General features: G+C 44.5%; 1 protein-coding gene and 1 non-coding gene across 2 annotated transcripts in view; one reads left to right on the forward strand and one right to left on the reverse strand.

Moving 5' to 3' along the window:
* The window catches only part of LOC119179244 (alpha-L-fucosidase), a 43,224-nt gene that overhangs the window by 13,525 nt on the left and 4,030 nt on the right, over positions 1 to 25,669 (forward strand). The window contains exon 7 of the mRNA XM_075869103.1: positions 24,267 to 24,570. Within this exon, the coding sequence (XP_075725218.1) occupies positions 24,267 to 24,570 (304 nt within the window). The remainder of the gene's footprint in view (positions 1 to 24,266; positions 24,571 to 25,669) is intronic.
* Positions 13,419 to 13,491, reverse strand: TRNAK-CUU (transfer RNA lysine (anticodon CUU)). Its single transcript has one exon. It is a non-coding gene; the product is annotated as a tRNA-Lys (tRNA).

Genomic DNA, 25,669 nt, shown 5'->3' on the forward strand with positions numbered 1-25,669 from the left:
AGTGTGATACACTATCCCCAAGCATCAATGCTGCGAGTTTCGACGAGCGCAGTTACTCCACCCGCAGTCCACGGCTGAGGGCTCCGCCACCACAGGCTACTTACGTCGAGTCGTCTTATGCGCCCCGCAGCAGTTATAGCTACGACAGCCAACCGCCTCCGTTTGTGTCCGAGTGGCAACAGTTCCCTGAGCATCCTCTCCACACCGCAGCATTCAATGTGCCTCGGGAACGCCCCGTGTGCTACCAGTGCGGTGTTCGCGGACATATCGCCTGGTTTTGCCCATCGCGACGTCGCCCACGCACGACGTTTTCTGACCGACCAGCGATGCTTGCACGGCGAAGCCAACAGCCCGATTACGCCTACTGGCCTTCAGACTCAACTGCCCAGAAGCACGGGCACCGGCCGAACATCCGCAGTGACTCGCCTGCCTCTGTGAGGAGCTTGACGCCACCTACTACGCGCCAGCGACGGTCCCCATCTCCCCGTCCCCAGCCGCGGCTTTCCTCTCCGCCACCGGGAAACTAGCCGGCGCGGCCGATGGAGGCGAGGTCGCTGGACGTACCGCTTTGCACACAAGTATGCCTCCATTAGTTCACATGCTTCACAACAAGGTTCATGTATTCATTGACGATGTTCCCACGATGGCTCTGGTAGACACCGGTGCAACAGTTTCTGTAAGGAGTTCAGTTTTCAAGAAGAGACTTGGCCGCAAGGTTATGTTTTATTGGGATAAATCTTCTACTTCTTTAGCAGTCAGCGGCACGGCTTTGTGTCCAGTAGGTGTGTGCACTGTGTCTGTTCGTGTTGCTGGTAAAGCGTTCAAGGCAGAATTCGCAGTGCTCGCTCATTCCACGCATGACGTTATCCTTGGAATTGACTTCTTGCAAGAGTGCCGTGCGACTGTCGACTGCGGGGCAGGCGAGGTTCTGTTGTCCGCCCTCGCCCAGCAGCCTCAGCGTAGCGGAGACGACAACCTCGTTGTAGTTCAAGACACTATTCTACCGGCATGGTCTACTTCCAGCATGCCCGTTGCTGCTTCGAATGCCGACTCGACTTTCAGTTCTCCTGATATTGTGATTGAGCCGTTGTCTTTGCCTTGCATGAAGAAAAACATCTTTCTGCCGCGCTGCGTTGTGTCTCTCACAGAGGGAAAAACTAAATTATGGGTAGTTAACTGCTCATCCGAGTCTGTTTTACTACCAGAGGGAATGCGCCTTGCCATGTTTGAAGGGCAGTGCAGTATCTGCATAGGAGCTCTCAGCATAGCGGCGAATTCGGGCTATGCTGATGTATCCGGCACGGAATACGAATTTTATAAGATGGTTAGCAAGTCTATTCCCTCGCATATGCGCAAAGTGTTGGTTACGCTGCTGGCCGGGCACGCTAAAGTATTTGATTTTGCACGGAAGTCACATAGACCTCAGACGCCCAGCACACGCACTCGTCACAAGATCGACACCGGATCTGCGCACACCCTCAGACAGAAACCTTATCGAGTTTCCGTGTCAGAGCGCAAGGTAATTTCAGAGCAAGTCAGCGAGATGCTAACCTCTGGCGTAATTCAAGAATCGTCAGGTCCCTGGGCTGCACCTATTATCTTGGTCAAGAAAAAAATGGGTCCTGGAGGTTCTGCGTTGACTACCGACGTCTCAACTTTATAACTAAGAAGGAAGTGTACCCGCTTCCTCGCATCGATGATGTCATCGACTGCCTGCATTCAGCGTCCTATTTTTCATCGGTGGACTTGCGATCCGGGTATTGGCAGATCCCCATGGATCCGGCTGACAAAGAAAAGACGGCCTTTGTTACACCCGATGGTCTGTTTGAGTTTAATGTTATGCCATTCGGCTTGTGTAATGCCCCCGCCACATTTGAAAGATACATGGACACCGTTTTACGGGGCCTCAAATGGGAAATTTGCCTGTGTTACCTGGACGATGTGGTGATTTTTGGGCGAACACTTGAAGAACATAATCATCGCCTTGACCTCGTTCTAACCTGTCTCGAGGAAGCTGCGCTTACACTGAACTCAAAAAATGTCGCTTTGGAGAACGTGAAACCTTAATTCTGGGACACCTGGTGGATAAAAATGGCGTGAGACCGGACCCGCAGAAAGTCGCCGCTGTCAGCAACTTCAAGCAGCCGCAGTCTCCCAGGGAGTTGTGTAGCTTCCTGGGCCTGTGTTCTTACTTTCGTCGATTTGTTCCGAATTTCGCTGATAAAGCACAACCACTGACTGACTTGCTGCAAAAGGATGTCCCTTTCCACTGGACACCGGATTGCGAAGCAGCCTTTAAGCATCTTCGGTTCATACTGACTTCAGGACCGGTACTACGCCATTTCGATCCTTCTGCTGAAACGGAAATTCACACAGATGCCAGTGGAATCGGCCTTGGTGCAGTGCTCGTTCAGCGCCATGACAATGCTGAACACGTGGTCGCTTACGCGAGTCGTTCGTTGAGCAAGGCCGAACGAAATTACACAGTCACAGAACAGGAGTGCCTCGCAGTCGTTTTCGCCGTGCACAAATTTCGCCCATACATCTACGGCCGTCGCTTCTCGGTAATCACCGACCATCATTCTCTATGCTGGTCGGTAGGCCTCCGAGACCCATCTGGACGACTGGCGCAATGGGCTTTGTGCTTACAGGAGTTCGACTTCACAGTACGCTACAAGAGCGGTAACCGGCACGCAGACGCCGACTGCCTATCGCGCCTTCCTCTACCGACGACGGAGTGCGACGCTGACAACTTCGACCAGTATATTGGTGCTATTGCCTCTGAGTTCCCTGATCTCGCGACTTTCCGGACAGCCCAACAAGAGGACCGCTCCTTAGATTCTCTGTTCGCCTCCGCAAATGAACACGCAAACCCAAGCTCTTTTGTGGTTCACGACGGCGTCCTTTACAAGAAGAATTATTCCGGACAAGGCGCCCGTCTGCTTCTAGTTGTTCCACGCACTTTACGGGCTCACGTCTTTCGGTCCTTACACGACGACGCAACCTGTGGCCACATGGGCTTCACCAGAACGCTTCAACGAATCCAGCAAAGGTTCTATTGGCCCAAGATGCGACACGACACGGAAAAATACGTTGCTGGATGTGAACAATGCCAACGACACAAACGTCCCACGGCTACGCCGCCAGCACTTCTCCATCCTGTTCCACCTCCTAACTCTCCCTTCGAGACTGTTGGTGTCGATCTGCTCGGTCCATTTCCACGATCGAGCAGTAACAATCGATGGGTCGTCGTCTGTGTTTACCACCTAACGCGCTACGCAGAAACTGCTGCAATACCTGCTGCAACGGCCATGCACGTATCGCAGTTTATGCTTCGCTGTATAATTCTCCGCCATGGTCCTCCACGCGTTGTCATTAGCGACCACGGATGTCAGTTCGTTGCCGACGTCGTTGAAGAGATCCTGCGTCTGTCTGCCTGCCATTTCCGCCATGCTACACCATATCACCCGCAGACCAATGGTCTTGTAGAGCGCACGAACCAGACTCTCACGAACATGCTGGTTATTTATGTCGATTCTAAGCACAAAAACTGGGACGAAGTGCAACCTTACATCACGTACGCGTACAATACCGCTAAGCATGAGACTACAGGTTACTCTCCATATTACCTGCTGTACGCTCGCTCCCCGCGATTTTGTCTCGACACTATACTACCTTTTACACTAGACGTGGAAACCTCGACAGCCGAGACGCTCTGCCGCGCAGAAGAAGCCCGTCGCATCGCACGCCTTCGAACCTTGGCATCCCAGCAGCGTTCTAAGAAACGTTACGACGCCTGCCATCGCTCCGTATCTTATAGTAAGGGCGATCTTGTGTGGTTATGGACACCAGTCCGCAAACGTGGTTTGTGCCAGAAGCCCTTGGCTCACTATTCCGGTCCATTCGTCATTCTTGACCGCCTCAGCGACGTCTCGTACGTAATATCGAGCGTCACAAGCAATGGTCGCCGCTCTAGCAAAACACAACTGACACACGTTGCGCGCCTTAAACCGTGCCACCATCAACCATCTGAGTGACTCGCCCAGAGGGCATCGTCTGCGAACCAGGAAGTGAAACGCGCTAGCGAAGATTTCACAAAGAGGAGGAAGAGACTCGACTGGCTCGCGAGCGACGCTGTGGATCCTTCGCTGAGCTACACCTCTGCATTACCCATCTTGTGAATAAACGCGTTCCATCGTCACAATACGTTACTTCTGACTTAAAAAATCACAATTTTTTCATCTCAGGGGATGGGGATGACTGTGGCAGCGTGCTAAGAGTTCATTCCGAGATCGTTGCTTCGGCCGACATAATCGGTCGATCGGCATGAAGCGCAGCACATTTTGAGCGCGTTGAGATATGTTTTGTTTTTTGCTAGCCTTCAGTGCCCTATAGGATGTGTTTCTTAGTCGAGGCCAGACGCTTATTTAAACGCCGATCTTGATCAAGCTGTGCGGCATGGTGGCACATAAACAATACAGTCAAGCATAGACAGCGCGGAATAATCGAAACCTTCCGCTTTTTGAACGCACTTCTTCCTTTGGGTGCCAATCTGGCACACAGTTTGACCAAAATAACGCAAATAGACTCGTCCAGGGCTTCATGTAAAAATACTCTCGAGTGAAGCTTTTGTGTTTTTGTCATATATAGAAGTGCTATGGTTGGTGCACCTCTTGTCTGGCAAGTCAATTTCACTCGCGCGTTCCCATAATATATTTGCTAGGCGCTTGCACGACAATTTATTACTCAATATAATATTTGCAGCAAATTCATGCGTAAGTGGGTTTTTTTTCAGTGTGGAATACACACGTACCTGTGATAAAATGGTTTTCGCACATTCTGGTTTCAACGTTACGTACTCAAAGGCTACCTGTCGCTGTGGCTCTCTTCCCAGCTGTGGCCCACCTCAGTATTCTTTCTTCGGTCCATGGGAATCGATACATGCCGTTTGCCTTTCACGCTCGAGTTGGAGCAGCCAGTGGCTGAAGAACTAACCATGATTTATCCGGACGAAGATAAACGGGCGAGCGCTCACGAGCAGACGGTGCATCCCACAATCCCTCGCTCTTTTAATAGTCGCCTATTGTGGCCGGTGGCGCTATCGACCAGAAAAAAGGCGAGGTCAAACTGTATCCTTCGAGACTGAACAACTCCAGCGCACTCTGCGATTCTTGTAGTCTAAGCTTGAACTCTACTGTTGTACTAGCACTCCGTTGGATGGAGCTACTTCCACGTGCTTTTGGCTTCTTGAAATGCATGCTTCTGTGCTTCTCGGCACTCAATCGCCACCCCTACACCACCCTTCTGTGTACATAGTACATGTCATTGGCAATGCCTCAACTATCCCTCATCCACGTGCGTGCACTAAACTGTCAAAGAATGTCCTTGGCCTCTTTCCCGCAAAGTATACAATTCTCACATCAGTAGCTGTCTAAAAAATAACACGATAACTTTGCTTTAGAAATTTATGGAGCACACATGTCTGTGAACTAGAGTGATTCGTTGTACGACCACCTTTAAGCGGCTGCCTCTGAGGCAGCAGCGTTTTCAAGCGAAGATGTGTTTTTGAAGAAATGGTAGACGATTTGGGTACCTTATGAACTCTACTAGGGGAGAACAGTGAGCCGTCCCATCACCAGCATTTTAGGGGCGAAGCTCCTTACTCCATGAGCTGTGCGCCTCGTGTTTGTAGTATGTAGTAGTAGCGATCTTTTGTTTAGTCCTTAGAATGTCTGCTGGATGGCGGTACTTGTTTGTGAAGAATATATGGTGAAAAGATGCGAGATGGCGGTACTTTGAGTGTTCACTAGATGAACGAACGGCTGCACGCATTGACACATGGACAGACAGACTATTTGACGAACGGACGTACGCAAGGACGGACGGATGCAGGGTTGCATGGATAGACGGACGGATGAACGAATGGAAGAACGAACGGAATCACGGATGGACTGACGTACGCTTCGCTCCACTCATCATTATTCACTCCGCGGATATGTGGTTTAGCAAAACTGGTTAAAGATTAAGAGTACTAGGTACTCTACTATGGGACAGCACAAAACCTCCCTGCGGCCTCAGGCCTTGGATTTTTGCTGTTAAGTCTGATTCCACGATATGTGTTTATAAAAAGTGGTCAGCGGTTTGGGGTACTAGGTACTCTACTATGAGAGAGCACAAAGCCGACCCGTGAGCCTCACACTTCTTGGGGCCGAACATGTGAAGAAATGTCACTTGGATGTGCGTTTTTAGAAAAAAGTGGTTAAGGATTTAGAGTACTTGGTACTCCATTATGGGAGAGCACAGAGCCGTCCCAAACAGCGCTAGCGAGAGCGTGTCTTTAAAAAAAAATTCCGCCATATCCACGAAGTAAATGATGATGAGTGGGCGAAGCTCCGGAGGTAAACCTGGTAAACGATGAATCCTCTGTACATTTTGCCCACTCGATTTTATTACATTGCTCCCCCTAGCGTACGTCGCCGCACTAAATCGAACGATTGCCTTCAACCAATGACACGCGCCATATGTGACATCATTCCTATTTTATAAGATCTCGCGTCTTTCATCAACTACAAGTACCGCTTTCTAGTTTATAACATCTTGCATCTTTTCATCATCAGCTACAAGTACCACCATCTAGTAAACACTACAAGAACTAAACGAGAGGTGGCTACATACAGGAGACGGTACCGCCATCTAGTGAACACTGCAAGAACTAAACTAGAGGTGGCTACATACAGGGGACCGTACCGCCATCTAGTGAACACTGCAAGAACTAAACTAGAGGTGGCTACATACAGGCTACAGGGGACGCACAGCCCACGCCCTAAGGAGCTTCTCCCCTAAAATCTGGTGAACGATTCAGAGTATTTATATCCCACTCAGGGAATGTGGTCATCGGAGATGCTCTGCTCACATCTGTATTTCTATGCACAATTTTTATGTAACTGATGGACTCTTTTCGGGGCATTGTCTGTGGTCAGCCGTTCCTGTTATAAGAATACCACCTTTATAGAATGAAGGGAAGTAATGTAAATATAAGGGCTAGTTGTCTTTGTTAGACACAATAATATTGACACATAACATACAATGATGCGATGGCAAGTTTTAAAATGTCACTAGAAGTTATGTTAACAACAAACGTGAAAAAATTGCCCCCACTTCACCAAAAGGAATCGTGAGAAAATGCGAATGCATATCTTGCACCTAGAGTACACGGCGTAGTGTTAATAACGTAAATTTTTGACGAGACAAGGGTACCGTTACCATTTATATACGCATACATTAGGCAGTGAAAGGTCGAGAGTGAGGCACGCGTTTCACTCTATTTATATTTACGGACCAGTGAGTGGACGGGAGACTGTAGTGCAGGGAGAATAGAGAGTGAATGGCGAAATGAGCGTGGAAGCACTGCACTTACCCTCTCCTACACTGACTCCACACTAGTGTTGAAGAATGGGTGCCTCTTTTCCGTTCCAATTCCATTCCGGGGAATGCGGATTTGCTGCAGTTTTTTCAATTTCTTTTAGTTTCTCAGAATGAGAAAATTTGGCCATTCGTATTCTGAGAATGGCGGGGCAGTACGATTCCATTCCTGCAATTCCTCATTGTGGGAAACGCTTCTTAATAGTTTTATTCGGTTAACATTGAACGCCCCCATAAGTAGGGTGTCATGGGAGGCATTAAGAACTGCAAAAGTGCGTAAAACGTGTTACCAAGGTTGATGAAGCTTCGTGCCATATCTCGTGCAATGCTCCGCCGCAGTGTTCCACATTTTCGATGAAGGTGAATACGCTTGAGGCTTATGTGCTTACACTTACTTCGTTGCACGTTCAAAAACCCCGGGCAGTCGAAATTTCTGGAGCCCTCAACTACAGTGTCTTTCGTAGTATAAGGTGGTTTTGGGACGTTAAACCAAACAATAATTATTACATCTCGTGCAATAAAACGACCCTTACAATTCTCCTAAGGCTAGTTCTCTCGCTACATTTAGTATTGGCACGGTCAACTTGTTTGAACGAATTGGTATGTTTTATTTGTTTAAGCTTAATTTTTAATAATAAACTGATGACATAGCCTATTTTCATTTTGACAAAACTAGTGTTCAAGAAGACTGAGAAGCTTTGCCCCGGGTGCCGTGTGGTCATGAATAGGAAGAAAACTGAAAATGGATTCATGGAGAACAAAATGCTCTACATGTGCTGGTACTGCTATAAACAGTGCACCACCACTCGGGCACCTTGTGCATTTGCATCCAATGTGGAAGACAAGGCCGCACTGTTAGTCAGCACTCACTCTTGCTAAGCGCGCCTCGCAAGCATGAATGAGGCGAGTAGAACTTTCTGTGTTCACCTGTGCACAGGTATGCAATGTCACCTTTGTCCAAAGGTTGTTATGTGTGTGAGGTACTAAACTGCTCGCGAGATAAAGACCAGGCCGAGGATGGAGTGTTCACCCCTCTCGTGTGGGGATATCCATGAGAACCAACTTACAGGGACAATTTGTTTCTCCGTTTCGTATCCGTTGGGATAATGCATTTGTTTGTACGCTTACTTATGTCGTGATTTTTCTTTTACAAATGGGCAAATTGTTTAAACTTTTACAACCCGCTTACACTTACATTTGGCTAACTAAAGGCAGACTTAGAGAATGCGTTGTGGCCTTCGAATTCGGTAGATTGTTCACACTTTTACACCACACCTATTGGCTTTGGCTAACTAAAGGCAGGCTTAGCGAATACGTTGTGGCTTTAGACTTCGACAGAGCATCTACCCAAGCTTAGATGACTAATTAGCGCATGATATTTCAGTTGTGACCAATAATGGTGTAGTAAAATACGCTCTTGCCCAATGTCTGTGTTGCTTGTCGATGCGAACACGGATATATGCAAAGTCGTAGAAGCCGAGTGTAGTGACAAAGAAAAGGTAACGATAATAATAAAATGATCCCACCCCCGAGCACTGTGAGTGCGGGATGACCGGCTTTCAGCTCAAGATTCAGGAACGCCTGATCTTCTGGGCTTTATTTCCGAAACGCCTGATCTTCCGAAAAAGTTCAGCAAGTGGTCACTTGTTTTTTGGTCACAAGGTTGACGTAAAATAAAAGAACTGCTTAAGCATCTTCGTGAGTTTTTTATGCTGCGGTAAAGGTAGCCAGCAGTACAAGCAGCAGAAAAGAAGCTGTATCTTGGTTCTATTCATCAAAATTTCGCACCAAAAGTTAGGAGCTAAATTTGCGCTTCGCGTTCAATTTTAAAACCCGAATGATGACCAGACAGCTTTTTGAATGGTTGGCTAACAAAAGTGAAATAAGACTGTTACCGTCTACCTATGTGTTGCATTTCACAAATATTAGCTGCTTAAGCGTGAACCGCTGAACGCAGTAGCCTATGTGGCAGTGCATTATGGTAGTACTTCTCCAGCCTCCAACAGACGTGGCAGCGGCGACCGTCACCCTGGCCTCTCGCCATCCTAGAAAAGACAGAACGTGCGCTTTCTTCAGAGCCGGGACTTGGGAGACGCTGTCGGGGCCGTAGTTACGTAGGCTTTCCTGCTTCAGGTGGGTTCCAGGACCGATCGTCGTGTGCAACTGTGTGCTGCGCTGACCGACAGACCTTCACCGACAGAGTTTCGGGTGAAGGCGCCCTTGTGAATAAACAGGAAAGCAGTATCGCAAAAGGTGCGGGGGATTGTATGGGGTCAGATGGTGCAAAAGCTAGTATCTTGGAGTGAACAAATGCATCAAGCCATCACGCATCATGTTAGAAGCCTGTATTCCAATATGTTCCCGAGTCAACTATGGTGACAGAAGCAAACACAAAAAAGTGAAGGGTCGGGAAGACAATAGGTAGCTGGGGACTAGCTGAAGATCCGCCCAGGAGAAAAAATCACAAGGCGCAATAATGTGGGGGGGGGGGGGGTGATGCTGCTGTTGTAGTTCGGCTCGACCATGAGTACGCGAAGACTAGTGACAAACTTCAGAGAAGCACACTTGATATCAGGACAGAATCGTAGTAGGCCCGTTTCTTATAAATGTACTGTGCTTGTATTCAGAGAAGCTATTTTAATAATGCAGCTTTATAGTTGGCTTCAAGGCTCTTATTACTAATGAAAGGCGTAGACGAAAACAGGCTCTATTTTTATAAAAAGACATAACTTTATTCCCATTCTGTTCCGGGCAAAATAGACCTAATTTCATTCCAATTCCGTTCCTCCAAGCGTTGTTCCCATTATATTCTCATTCCGTTGCGGGGTCGCACAATTGTGGAATGAATCCGAAATCAATCCAATTCCAGAGGGCAACTCCGCAACACTTCTCCACACACGTGGGAGCTCCGCTAAACTCCCAGGATGCGAGCGCCCTCACATGCGAGAGCGCACACTTCCTCTCCACTCACTCTCCGTTACTCCGCCCGCACCACCTTTTCTGGTTGCTAGGGGCACGGATCAGCACGCGCGCCTGCAGCTGTTCTATGGAAAAGGGAGTGAAAGTGGAGAGATAACCCCTGCCGGCAAACGGATGCCACCGTATGCCTGACATAGGTAGACATAGAAATTCATTCACATATAAAAGCAAAAAAAAAACTGAACGAAAATAATAATTGCCACCGGCAAGAAAGATATCCTATTTTGAATAACAACATCAGAAGGGTTATTCGATGGTCGGTGGTTCGGTTTCTGCCGGTGGCCAGTTATGTTTTAGTCTAATTTTACTTTGTTCAGATATAATTGAAAATTGATTTTATTAACACCCTCTATACTTTCCTTGGCATCATTGTCTGGTATTTCTTCTTAATATACATCTTTTATTATGATGATTACTTTTCCCCGTCCCCACATTTCACTGTTGCCGTACTCTAAACAGATCCTGTCACTTTCCGGCACCGACGTCAGAACATGAGTGATTTGGCAAGACACCAACCGCGCCGGTGGCATCACAATAGCAACCAATCAAAACAAACAGTAACGGATGAAAAGAAATAAATGAAGAAAGGTATAAAGAAAAGTAGAAGCTCTGGTATGTTCATGACATGCTTTGCTTGTCCATTTTCGATAGAGAAGTGCTTCAAAATTTTTTTTTCGTAGTGCCCCTGAATTGAGCTTCTCGAAGTGGTGAGTTCCGTTTTGAGGTGACACTGTTACTTACACATGTGTATTCTACTTTAGGAAGCTTTCGGCACATATATATATATATATATATATATATATATATATATATATATATATATATATATATAAATATATATATATATATATATATATATATATATATATATATATATATATATATATATATATATATATATATATATATATATATATATATGTGTGTGTGTGTGTGTGTGTGTGTGTGTGCTAAGCTTTCTAAAAAGTCAGAACTCCAAGCTATTGTTTAGTCTCAATAAATTACTTCAAAAGATTTCTGGCTTTCCCTCTATGCACAGTACATGAAATCATCTAATGCATACCGGTACAACCAACAACTGGTCATCATATATATATATATATATATATATATATATATATATATATATATATATATATATAGAAATTGGCTTGAGCGGACAAACGTGCGAAAACTTTTATTGCTCCTACGTTTCGGCCGGGGTCCGGCCTTCGTCAGGGAATACATTGCAAATGTCAACGTGCTGCTTATATACATTGGGGGCCCCCAACACGTGTCTATTTAATATCAAATGTCACATATATGACAGTGGCACACAAATCAACATGCGGAAGAGCACGATGTGATAATGACAAGACTATATCACGAAATGATAACATACGGCGAAGTCTGCGCAGCAAAAAAAGGCGTTTTTCATAGTCACGGAAAGGATCAACATAACAAGGGTGATAATGTACCACGAATGCATTTAACAATATTGCGTTAAAACAACTTGATGAACTAACAAGAAACATAGGTAAACAACCAGCAACAATGCGCTAAAAGAATTAACAAAAAACAGATGTAAAGCAACGAGAACAGCAATATGTGGCGATGGTGATTTGAAAAAAAAAAAACTGGTAAAAGTGAGATACATGGCATTCATGAGAACGAAATATAACAGAATTGTATGTAACAGGCTGAAAACTGATGAAAGCTGCAGACATGTGATAGGGAATTTAGCCTTGTCCGTGACATAGTGATCCCGTTGCTGAACGTGCGCCCAGGAACGTGAGCTTTCCTGCGCTTTCGTTAATGCCGAATGACAGTGCTTTAAATTTGTAGATGAGAAATGATTCGCGTGCTTCCCGTTCATGGTGAGACTTAAAACCAGATTCTAATATGGTTGCTGTTAGGTTATCGAGTGAATGTCCTGTCGCATTCAGGTGCTTAGATAGGGGTAGGTTAGGAAAAGTTGTGACATGCACCTGAATGCGACAGGACATTCACTCGATAACCTAACAGCAACCATATTAGAATCTGGTTTTAAGTCTCACCATGAACGGGAAGCACGCGAATCATTTCTCATCTACAAATTTAAAGCACTGTCATTCGGCATTAACGAAAGCGCAGGAAAGCTCACGTTCCTGGGCGCACGTTCAGCAACGGGATCACTATGTCACGGACAAGGCTAAATTCCCTATCACATGTCTGCAGCTTTCATCAGTTTTCAGCCTGTTACATACAATTCTGTTATATTTCGTTCTCATGAATGCCATGTATCTCACTTTTACCAGTTTTTTTTTTTCAAATCACCATCGCCACATATTGCTGTTCTCGTTGCTGTACATTTGTTTTTTGTTAATTCTTTTAGCGCATTGTTGCTGGTTGTTTACCTATGTTTCTTGTTGGTTCATCAAGTTGTTTTAACGCAATACTGTTAAATGCATTCGTGGTACATTATCACCCTTGTTATGTTGATCCTTTCCGTGACTATGAAAAACGCCTTTTTTTGCTGCGCAGACTTCACCGTATGTTATCATTTCGTGATATAGTCTTGTCATTATCACATCGTGCTCTTCCGCATGTTGATTTGTGTGCCACTGTCATATATGTGACATTTGATATTAAATAGACACGTGTTGGGGGCCCCCAATGTATATAAGCAGCACGTTGACATTTGCAATGTATTCCCTGACGAAGGCCGGACCCCGGCCGAAACGTAGGAGCAATAAAAGTTTTCGCACGTTTGTCCGCTCAAGCCAATTTCTATTCATCACTGGATTCACAGAAGACACTCGCTGGATATATATATATATATATATATATATATATATATATATATATATATATATATATATATATATATATATATATATATGAGGGAAATGAGTGTATACCTAAGGGCTCGTTTTTCCGTGTTTTAACACAATATTAATGAGATCTAACAGACAGTAATGCCAAGGAATGTACAGGGGAAGTTATTAGAACCAATGGAATGTAAATAAGAAGAAAGAAAAGTGGATAAAAAAATAACCAGCCGTGAGCAGGAATCGAACCTACGACCTTCGAATAAAGCGTTCGATGCTCTAACCACTGAGCTACCACAGCGGCCTTCCCTCCATCCACTTTTTTGGGTTTATATGTGAATTTAGGAGTAGGAGTGACAGTCAGCGCCATCTATAAGCCAAACGACGAGTGTGACAACACTCTTATGCGCATGTTTGGCGTCACGTAGCACGTGAACTTATTATGAGCGGGCAGCTGATTAATTGTCCCTCTTATACAACCTAAACACACTAAGTCTGCCATTACGAGACCCTCGTTCAATGAAATAAGGGAAAGAAGTGTATACCTAAGGGCTCGTTTTTCCGTGTTTCAACACAATAATAATGAGATCTAAATGACAGTAATGCCAAAGAATGTACAGGGGAAGTTATTAGAACCAATGGAATGTAAATAAGAAGAAAGAAACGTGGATAAAAAAATAACCAGCCGTGAGCCGGAATCGAACCTACGACCTTCGAATAACGCGTTCAATGCTCTAACCACTGAGCTACCAAAGCGGCCTTCCCTCCATCCACTTTTTTGGGTTTATATGTGAATTTAGAAGTAGGAGTGACAGTCAGCGCCATCTATAAGCCAAACGACGAGTGTGAAAACACTCTTATGCGCATGTTTGGCGTCACGTAGCACGTGAACTTACTATGAGCGGGCAGCTGATTAATTGTCTCTCTTATACAACCTAAACACACAAAGTCTGCCAGTACGAGACCCTCGTTCAATGAAATAAGGGAAAGAAGTGTATACCTAAGGGCTCGTTTTTCCGTGTTTTAACACAATATTAATGAGATCTAACAGACAGTAATGCCAATGAATGTACAGGGGAAGTTAATAGAACCAATGGAATGTAAATAAGAAGAAAAGTGGATGAAAAAATAACCAGCCGTAAACAGGAATCGAACCTACGACCTTCGAATAACGCGTTCGATGCTCTAACCACTGAGCTACCACAGCGGCTTTCCCTGCGTCCACTTTTTTGGGTTTATAACTATTAATCAGCTGCCCGCTCATAATAAGTTCACGTGCTACGTGACGCCAAACATGCGAAAAAGAGTGTTTTCACACTCGTTGTTTGGCTTATAGATGGCGCTGACTGTCACTCCTACTTCTAAATTCACATATAAACCCCAAATGTGGATGGAGGGAAGGCCGCTGTGGTAGCTAAGTGGTTAGAGCATCGAACGCGTTATTCGAAGGTCGTAGGTTCGATTCCTGCTCACGGCTGGTTATTTTACCATCCACCTTTCTTTCTTCTTATTTACATTCCATTGGTTCTAATGACTTTCCCTGTACATTCCTTGGCATTACTGTCTGTTAGATCTCATTATTATTGTGTTAAAACACGGAAAAACGAGCCCTTAGGTATACACTTCTTTCCCTTATTTCATTGAACGAGGGTCTCGTACTGGCAGACTTGGTGTGTTTAGGTTGTATAAGAGGGACAATTAATCAGCTGCCCGCTTATAATAAGTTCACGTGCTACGTGACGCCAAACATGCGCATAAGAGTGTTTTCACACTCGTCGTTTGGCATATAGATGGCGCTGACTGTCACTCCTACTTCTAAATTCACATATAAACCCAATAAAGTGGATGGAGGGAAGGCCGCTGTGGTAGCTCAGTGGTTAGAGCATCGAACGCGTTATTCGAAGGTCGTAGGTTCGATTCCTGCTCACGGCTGGTTATATTTTCATCCACTTTTCTTTCTTCTTATTTACATTCCATTGGTTCTAATAACTTCCCGTGTACATTCCTTGGCATTACTGTCTGTTATATCTCATTAATATATATATATATATATGTATAATAATGAGATATAACAGACAGTTATATATATATATATATATATATATATATATATATATATATATATATCTTCTCTCCCTTATATATATATATATATATATATATAAGGGAGAGAAGTGTATACCTAAGGGCTCGTATTTCCGTGTTTTAACACAATATTAATGAGATATAACCGACAGTAATGCCAAGGAATGTACAGGGGAAGTTATTAGAACCAAATGGAATGTAATTAAGAAGAAAGAAAAGTGGATGAAAAAATTACCAGCTGTGAGCAGGAATCGAACCCACGACCTTCGAATAACGCGTTCGATGCTCTAACCACTGAGATACAGCGGCCGTCCCTCCATCCACTTTTTGGGGTTTATATGTGAATTTAGAAGTAGGAGTGACAGTCAGCGCCATCTATAAGCCAAACAACGAGTGTGAAAACACTCTTAATCGCATGTTTGGCATCACGTAGCACGTGAACTTATTATGAGCGGGCAGCTGATTAATTGTCCCTCTTATACAACCTAAACACACCAAGTCTGCCAGTACGAGACCCTCGTTCAATGAAATAAGGGAGAGAAGTGTATACCTAAGGACTCGTATTTAACATAACATAACATAACTTTATTTTCCTTAAAGACCCCTCGAGGGGGTATTACATAAGGGGTGGGTTAACATATAAATTTTTTTTTGTTGCCACAAATTTTTATCACGAAAAGTAGACACATAATCGTTCAAAAAATGATGATGAGCATTCAGTGGTGACGACATCATGGGGAAGGTCATTCCAGTCTTTTGCTGTCCGAACAAAGAAGGACATAGAAAAGGTGGTCGTCTTAATCCTCGGCCGGGCAACTTGAAGCGAATGACACGTGCGGTGAGATATGCGGGCCGGTGAGGCGATGTAGGGATGACGAAGGGTGCTGTAAAAAAACTTATGAAAAAGGCTGAGACTAGAGATGCGGCGGCGAATGTCAAGGTTTAAAATAGCCGATTCTTTTTTGAGTGATGTTACACTTGTATTGTAGGAAGATGAAGAATGAATGAACCTGATGGCACGGTTTTGAACAGCCTCGAGTGAGTCGATCAGATAGGCTTAGTGTGGGCTCCAGACTGCGGATGCGTATTCTAATTTGGATCTGATGAGGGACTTGTAGGCCTGTAGCTTGACAGTTTTAGGTGCGTGCCCGAGGTGACGTTTCAGGAAAGCCAGAGATTTGTTCGCTGATGATATAATGTTAGTAATATGCGTGCACCAGTTTAGATCATTACATATGGTGACACCGAGATACTTGTATGACTGCACGTGTTCGAGGGTAACGCTAGCAATTACATAAGGGAACAGAAGGGGGTTGTGGCGGCGGTGAAATGAAACGATCTTGCATTTGTTGGGATTAAGTTTCATGAGCCACAGGTCACACCATTCTTGCACGTGGTTTAGGTCATCTTGGACAGCGGCTTGATCAGTGGGGTTGGTAATTGGTTGATATATTACGCAGTCGTCGGCGAACAAACGGATACAAGAGGAGACACATGAAGCTAGGTCGTTTATGTAAATCAGGAAGAGAAGGGGCCCGAGTACGGAGCCTTGGGGGACACCTGACGCTACTGGAACGGGACTAGAGTGTACTTCATCGACGGAGACAAACTGCGAGCGGTTAGTTAGAAATTCCTCAATCCAATTTACTATGTCATGATGTATATTTAAGGATCTAAGTTTCATTAAGAGCCGCTTATGGTGTACAGTATCGAATGCTTTCGAGAAATCTAAAAAGATGGCGTCCGTCTGCAGATTAATGTCAAGATTGGCATGCAAATCCTGATCAAAAAGGGCTAATTGGGTTTCGCAAGAATAACCTTTGCGAAAACCATGCTGTGCGGGGTGGAAGAAGTTATTGCCGTCAAGAAAATGAATGATTTGGGAAAAGATGACGTGCTCCATGATTTTACAGGGTACGCTTGTTAAAGAAATGGGGCGATAGTTTAGAGGGCTGTCTTTGTTACCTGATTTGAAAACCGGAGTGACCTTCCCCGTCCTCCAGTCGGCTGGTAAGTGGCCGGTGTGAAGTGACTGTGAGAATATTAGCGACATAATCACTGAAGAAATACATTTAGTGTTTTTAAGAATTTTCGAATTGATTCCATCCACACCTGCTGAAGAGGACAGTTTCAATTTTTCAATGACAGACATTATACTGTCTGGCATAAAAGTTATACGCGACATAGAAGACGGTACACAAATTGGTAACACAGGGAATGGTATAGGGGTTTCGTGGGTAAACACAGATGAGAAAGCAGTATTGAATAGCTCAGCGCTCTCAAAATTACCGATAACGTCGCCCACTTCACTTTTCAGTCTAATGCTGCGCGTTTCCTGTGGATTAATTATTTTCCAAAACTTTTTGGAGTCATTAGTAAGTATCTTGGGTAAATCTGTGTGAAAAAACGAGCGCCTGGCGCTGCGTAAGGCGAGCAAGTATGTTTTTTCAGCCGCATAGTATTTTTCCCAGTTGTGAGCACTCTGTTTTAACTTGGCAGCGCGAAATAACCATTTTTTCTTATTTTCTAGTCTTTTCAAAGTTTTTGAGAACCATGGTTTCTGGGAAGACGTACGAAATGTAGTTGTAGGTATGAATTTTCTTGCTAGCTCCCCTATTTTGTTTTTGAAGATTGTCCAGTTGTCTTCGACTGTTCTGCTTGAATGGCGAGCTTCAAAGTCTGGTAAAAAACGTTGAAGTTCGTTGTTGATTGCCTCGTAATTCCCTTTATCATATAGATTGATAGTCTTGGATTGAATCAGGCTGGGCGAGTGACTGAAATTGAAGACTGAGTGTATAACCTTATGGTCGCTGATTTCGCGCAAATATGTAAGCGAAGATAGCGTTTCGGGATGTGTTGTTAATATCAAGTCCAATATGTTCGCTGAGCTATTTGTCACGCGGGTTGGCTCCAACACCAGCTGTGTGAGGTTAAAGTTTAGGCAGACATTGACGAATTCTTTTGATTCCGCGCTTGTTCCTGACAAAGCTGCCAGATTTTGCCAATCGATGTCAGGATAGTTAAAGTCGCCGAAAATTAGGACGCGCGCGTTGGGGTGTTTCAACATGAGATGATTCAATATGTGGTTAAATTTCTGTGGAAAGTCTGGGTTGCTTTGCGGGGGCCGATAGCACACTCCAAGTAGCAAAGTTAGTGGTGTAGAACGAATGAGAAGCCATAGTATTTCTAAGTCAGTCGCAATGTCGATGACTGAGCACGAAAATAGCCTACTAGTGGCGATCAGAACACCTCCCCCACGGGCGCCCTTACGATCGTTACGAAAAACGTTGAAGTTCGGAAGATCGGTCAGGATTTCGTCGTCTGTGACGTCACCAGAAAGCCACGTTTCGGAGAGCACGACTATATTGCTGCTAGATGACGAGACAAGACTACATATTTCCTCGCGTTTTGAAAGGAAGCTGCGCACGTTAGCGTAGACCACAGAAGTAGTAACATTTGCTCGGGCGTTATTACGGGGGCGGTGTGGCAGTTCGCGATGCTGCCTGGTTTGCTATGGGATTTCTTTGACTTTTTGCGATACTTCATCGAAGGCATACTTCTTTGAACCAAGAAACAACGTTTTGTAAGGGCATGAAAAAGCGGTTGACTTGTTTCTAGCGAAGGCTATTAGGTGTTTTCGTGCATTTTGAACCGAGCGTGAGAAGTCCTGCCTGATTGCGTAAGTAGTACCTTACAGTTTTTTGCCGTTAGACAAGATCGCTTCTTTAGTTTTAGAAGATGTAAATCTTACTATGATAGGACGCTGCAGGCCAGCCTTGTAGCGGCCGAGCCGATGTGCCCTTTCAATTTCCTTCGGATCAATTTTTATGTTTAAGTGCTCACTGCAGAGGTTCATAATTAATCCTTCCGATTCCAAGAAAGTTTCAGAGTGGTTAGTATCTGGAAGTCCGTGGAATAGCAGGTTGTTGCGTCGCGAGCGATTTTCAGCGTCCTCAAGTCGAGCCTCTAAGGTTTCAATGTGACGGCTGGTGGCAGCCGTACTGGCCTGCAATGTCACTAGTTCTGATCGCACAGATGAAAGGGTTTTGTAGTGCTCCTCCAACTGTGCTATTCTATCATTTAGGTCACGAATAGTTTTTCCCGTAGTATGCAGCTGTACTTTTAAGTCTTGCACTTCGGAAAGGAGTGCTGACTGCCCGGTAGATATTTTTTTCAGCTCAGCCAGAATTACAGGGTCAGTAGGCCCTGGATTGGTTTCTATGTCCCCTGACAGTAGCAGTAATAAACAGTGAATGGCATCGATACATTCAAAAGCAAAGCATACACAGTACTGCGGGCTCGGCAGCTGGACGAGACAGTAATTACTTGATTTTTTTGAAAACAAAGAGCTTTTTCTACCAACCTGCATAGCAAACAGGAGCGGGTTAGATGACTGTTCCATGGCGTAGCCACCGAGCCCACAGCATGCCGCGCGGGGATGCTCCAGTTTTATAGCTGTTGGTGATGCTGATGGCGATAGGGCTACTAGTGGCTGCCGTATCCATAGTTCCTCGCGTGGGGGCGCCGCTTGACAGGCCAGCGCATCGATGTTGAAACCGCATTGGGTAGGCGTATCCGCGCTGATATCGAGCCACAAAGGCTCGCAGGCTGCTTGTCTGTGGGGCACTCTGCCCAGTGAGGCGGAGGCAACTGCGTGAATGGCAAGCATCACGCACACCTGCATAGCAAACAGGAGCGGGTTAGATGACTGTTCCGTGGCGTAGCCACCGAGCCCACCCGTGTTTTAATTTCCGTGTTTTTAATTTCCGTGTTTTAACACAATATTAATGAGATATAACAGACAGTAATGCCAAGGAATGTACAGGGGAAGTTATTAGCACCAAATGGAATGTAATTAAGAAAAAAGAAGAAAGAAAAGTGGATGAAAAAATTACCAGCTGTGAGCAGGAATCGAACCCACGACCTTCGAATAACGCGTTCGATGCTCTAACCACTGAGCTATCACAGCGGCCGTCCCTCCATCCACTTTTTGGGGTTTATATGTGAATTTAGAAGTAGGAGTGACAGTCAGCGCCATCTATAAGCCAAACAACGAGTGTGAAAACACTCTTATTCGCATGTTTGGCGTCACGTAGCACGGGAACTTATTATGAGTGGGCAGCTGATTAATTGTCCCTCTTATACAACCTAAACACACCAAGTCTGCCAGTACGAGACCCTCGTTCAATGAAATAAGGGAGAGAAGTGTATACCTAAGGGCTCGTATTTCCGTGTTTTAACACAATATTAATGAGATATAACAGACAATAATGCCAAGGAATGTACAGGGGAAGTTATTAGAACCAAATTGAATGTAATTAAGAAGAAAGAAGAAAGAAAAGTGGATGAAAAAATTACCAGCTGTGAGCAGGAATCGAACCCACGACCTTCGAATAACGCGTTCGATGCTCTAACCACTGAGCTATCACAGCGGCCATCCCTCCATCCACTTTTTGGGGTTTATATGTGAATTTAGAAGTAGGAGTGACAGTCAGCGCCATCTATAAGCCAAACGACGAGTGTGAAAACACTCTTATGCGCATGTTTGGCGTCACGTAGCACGTGAACTTATTATGAGCGGGCAGCTGATTTATTGTCCCTCCTATACGTTCTAAACACCCAAGTCTGCCATTACGAGACCCTCGTTCAATGAATTAAGGGAAAGAAGTGTATACCTAAGGACTCGTATTTCCGTGTTTTAACACAATATTAATGAGATATAACAGACAGTAATGCCAAGGAATGTACAGGGGAAGTTATTAGCACCAAATGGAATGTAATTAAGAAAAAAGAAGAAAGAAAAGTGGATGAAAAAATTACCAGCTGTGAGCAGGAATCGAACCCACGACCTTCGAATAACGCGTTCGATGCTCTAACCACTGAGCTATCACAGCGGCCGTCCCACCATCCACTTTTTGGGGTTTATATGTGAATTTAGAAGTAGGAGTGACAGTCAGCGCCATCTATAAGCCAAACAACGAGTGTGAAAACACTCTTTTTCGCATGTTTGGCGTCACGTAGCACGTGAACTTATTATGAGCGGGCAGCTGATTAATTGTCCCTCTTATACAACCTAAACACACCAAGTCTGCCAGTACGAGACCCTCGTTCAATGAAATAAGGGAGAGAAGTGTATACCTAAGGGCTCGTATATATATATATATATATATATATATATATATATATATATATATATATATATATATATATATATATATATATATATATATATATATATATAGCCACTGCCACATATTAGATATAGCTGATTTGGACCATGTCATATCGGACCACACAACACCGTACTGTGCACCAGTTTATATTACTGCCATTGTTTTCGGTCACTGTGTGGGTAAAGACGTTGAAATTATCTAGCGACAAGGCCAGAGCATGGCAAATGTAGTCCCCAGAGCATTCCGTATAGCACGAAAAGTGCCAATACAATGCTTGAAAATAACGGCAGCACACATCATGCACACAAAAAGCTCATAACTTGTACTAGAAAGCTCACTTTTCTCAAAAACTGCATTCGCCGACAACCCATTTGACTTAAAATAGGCATCAACGACATGTCGTAGATGACAGCTCAATACCGTCTTGTTTGAGGGCTCCCGTGCTTCGCCATCTGCGAATTTTGGTCATGCTTTTTATAGTCGGAGAACCAGCTTCGCCTCTTGCGTAGATGAAACCGACATTTCAAGATCTCTGGGGTCGACCTTCACTTTCTGTGTTTAGCGCAAAAAACGCACCTGTGTAATTTTCGAATTGACTCGACTTATATGACTTCTCAGAAAAATTTATTTTTGCACAAACTGACGGCAATCAAAAGCGAATGCAGGACATGAGACCAAACACAAACCGCAAACACTTACTCGCGTGAAAAGGAACCCCATCCTCTCCTCCTAACAGCGGAACCCTGAACTATGCAACTAGCTGGCGAAGTCCCACATGCTCGGTTGAGGGCCTTAATACAGCCACCAGAGATAGAAATCATTCTAGACAAGTGTCATGTTTTTTGCATTGAAGCGATTGCGTAAAGCACGTTTAGTTGTTGATCGCATTATTGGCTTAATTCTTCTTGCTCACTCAATGCAGGGCATTATCGGCTCTTCTACACTATCCCATTCTCCACTTCCACAAGTCGTCGTCTCCTTTTTCTTTAAAGAATAAAGGGAAAATATACGCCTCTAAATAGACACGTACAAAAGTGTACCGTTTCCCCATCTCTAGACGCTCTCAAAGCAAGCATACCATCACCTCCGGGTAAAGCATCAGTTTTCTCGACACACGCGGATCAGAACGTGACCTCATTGTTCGCAAGGACGTTGAGTGTCTCCCGTAAAGGAGTCGTCTATCAACGTTATTGACTTGACACTAGATTCCGTGATTTCTCTAGCCTTTCTTGGAACGGGACTGTGTTGACTCTCTTCTTCTTGCGTCGCTGTCGACGCAAAAAGATCCTCAATTTTGCTTCATTGCGATGATCTCCCTATCCGTCCGAGAAGTGCTTGCTTCATATTATACGTGCTTCCCAATATAAAATTCACATGGAACTGCATATCCACCGACGGTTTCTGCTCTAGCTCTCGCCTTTGACGTCACAAATGCTGGTCATAAAGCTTCGTGTGCACCAGCGAACGCAGCCTTCTTTCGGCTACGTGAGCCGGCAATCCATATTTCAACGCCTTATTTGCAAAGATCGGCCTCTTTCTTCAATACTGCATGAATGTCTTCCGAGCTAACATTGCGAAGCGCTCGAGTGTGTAGGCTGTAGGGACATTTCCGCAAATATCTATCTCTCGTGAAGTGTGATTCTTTAGAGTAAGGCGAAGTATTGGCTTCGCAAGGTCACTCTTAGTCCTCAGAAGAAGCGTGTAAGAATATTTGTTCACTGATGTTGCAGTGGCCTCCGGGTTTTCAGGACTGCTTATAATAAATCGCGTTTCCATGGACTTACTGTCCGGCTATATGAAACATACGTAGCTCTCATTGGACTGTATGTGTGAATGCATGATTCTTCGGTATAAAACTCATCTTAAGGGAAGCTAAATATTGAAATTATGTTCACTTGTTATTTAGCTCAATAGACATATCGATTTTTCTGAATTTGCCGTGTGTACCAGTTGTCTTCATGCAACCGGTAAATGGCACCGCGTTAGGGAAGCGACAGTGCATTTGTTCGAAGTATCCAATAGTGGCAACCTGATGATAATTCAATTTAGTAATCGCGTGGGTGCAATATATGCTTGTTCACATTGTCTTGCAAGCTGCACAGAGGCAATGCTATGAAATTGTAGCAGTACGGAGAATTTATGCTAACTTCGTGAGGGGCATAAACCCGGCTTTGTTAGAATCATAGTACGTGCTTCAATGTCGAAATAATCAGAATATGCCACGTTCACAACAATATACAGGACAAAAATTAATTTTCCAAGAGACAGGGGGGATCCACACACCACTAACTTCCCAAAAAACCTTCGAAGGCAGCTTGACGATATCGGGAGACTTCAAGAGATCCAGAGGCGCCAGATTGCAGAAGTTTTCATCAATAACTGATAAATACTGTCACTATTAGAAATAAATTATCAGCCTCATAACAGCCTGAGACATCGTTGATGGGCACTGGCTGTGAATGTATAAACCCAGAAACACAAGAAAGTATATCGAGCAGTTTGTAACGGAAAACTAAGGCAAAGTAGTACATGTCTCACAAGAAAGCATGAGGTTGAATTTTGCGCGTTCAAAATCAGTTAATCTTTTAACGGATAACAGTACAATAAAAAGGTGAGGAGGTTGGAAAGTTCGCTTTTCGTTTTTGTCTGGTGCAATCTTTGTCATCACAGATTGATGGAGGATTTGTTATCAATATCCGTTAAAATGGTTCTAAACAATGTTCAGCGTTAAGATTTTTCTGCGCTAATAATGTTCTTGAGTTTCATTACCCCACGTTCTCAAACAATGGCAGCATCTGACCCCCCAAATATTTCTCAGAGACTCTACAGAAGTACAAGTTCGAGAACGTGATGACCCTGGATAAACCGTCGTGGGGCTACAGACGCAACGCTCAGCTCAAGGACTACGTCACGGACCACGAGCTGGTAGCCACTCTCGTGGAGACCATCAGCTGCGGTGGCAACCTTCTCATCACGCTCGGCCCCACTCACGACGGCCGCATCCCGATGGTGTTCGAAGAGCGGCTCACCACCCTGGGCGCCTGGCTAGCACTGCACGGCGAGGCGGTCTACGCCAGCAAGCCGTGGGCAGCACAGAACGACTCGGTTTCTGCTGACGTGTGGTACGACGAGTTTTCGCTTAGACATACTTTAAGGCGATACACGGCAAAGGTACAAGAAGAAAAGGTGAAACGTAATAAGAAGCGGGATATATCTGGTTGCTGCAACACACCCCTGAACAAAATTCACTTTGGGGATGAAATAACAATGTGATGAAGTTAGCTTGACACAGAGTGGACAAGTACACCGAAGAAAAGAAATGCGATAAAGGTTTAGTATTTAGCCCTTGAGTCGATTCTTCGTGAAAAGGTAGTTGCATTCGAGCGTTACGAGCTTGCTTCGTGTTTTTTTTTTCTAGTACCTTCCGTTTTTTTTAAGGCTAAATTATGAGTTACGCAATACATCGAAACAGAGACAGTATTTGCTCAAGAGCCAGCAAACTGTCTGCCTCTTCTACTTTGTGCTAGCTGCTCGCGTGGCAGAGTGCCGGTGTCATTAATCATCAGTGCAAATATGCAAAAATATGATTCACAAGGCAGGAGAAAAGCACTTGCCCATGATGGCAATCAATAAGATGGTTTGCCAAAACTAAGAAACTTGCAGGCAAAGAGAAACCATGTCACACAGTACAAAACCAATACTCCTAATTTAGGTGTCCGATTACTTTGTGACAGCCAGAGCTTTTGTGGTGTGATAAAATGCGGGTGTGGTAGTGTTGATTTAACTAGATATTTTTCTATTTGTCTATACTTTAAGGCACCTTATTGTTCCCACTTTGCTTGGAACAAACAGAGTGAAAAGGGACACTTTTCTCTTATTGTGAAACCTGAGCTCCCCCCCCCCACACACCACCCCTACCGGGGGGAGCTTATTACGGAAAACCGACACTATTTGCCAGGAATTTAAGCCCAAAAAAAGCGAACAACTTTTAGCGGAAAGTTGGTGCGGGCGACGCAAAAATAATTCTCGCGGTTTTTCAGCAAGTGCTCTATCAGTATTTAAAACTAAAGTTCATGCACATTTTGAATTCTGTATAACACCGCCTTGATTTACTGCAAGCATTAACATAGAAATACTTGAGACTTCGAGCTAGCGGCAGTAATACTGCGAGAACAAACAGCGGAGGAGGTAGCATTACCGACGTCATTAGAATTGCTTGTT

The sequence above is a fragment of the Rhipicephalus microplus genome, chromosome 7 (assembly GCF_043290135.1).
Source record: "Rhipicephalus microplus isolate Deutch F79 chromosome 7, USDA_Rmic, whole genome shotgun sequence".
NCBI lineage: Eukaryota > Metazoa > Arthropoda > Arachnida > Ixodida > Ixodidae > Rhipicephalus > Rhipicephalus microplus.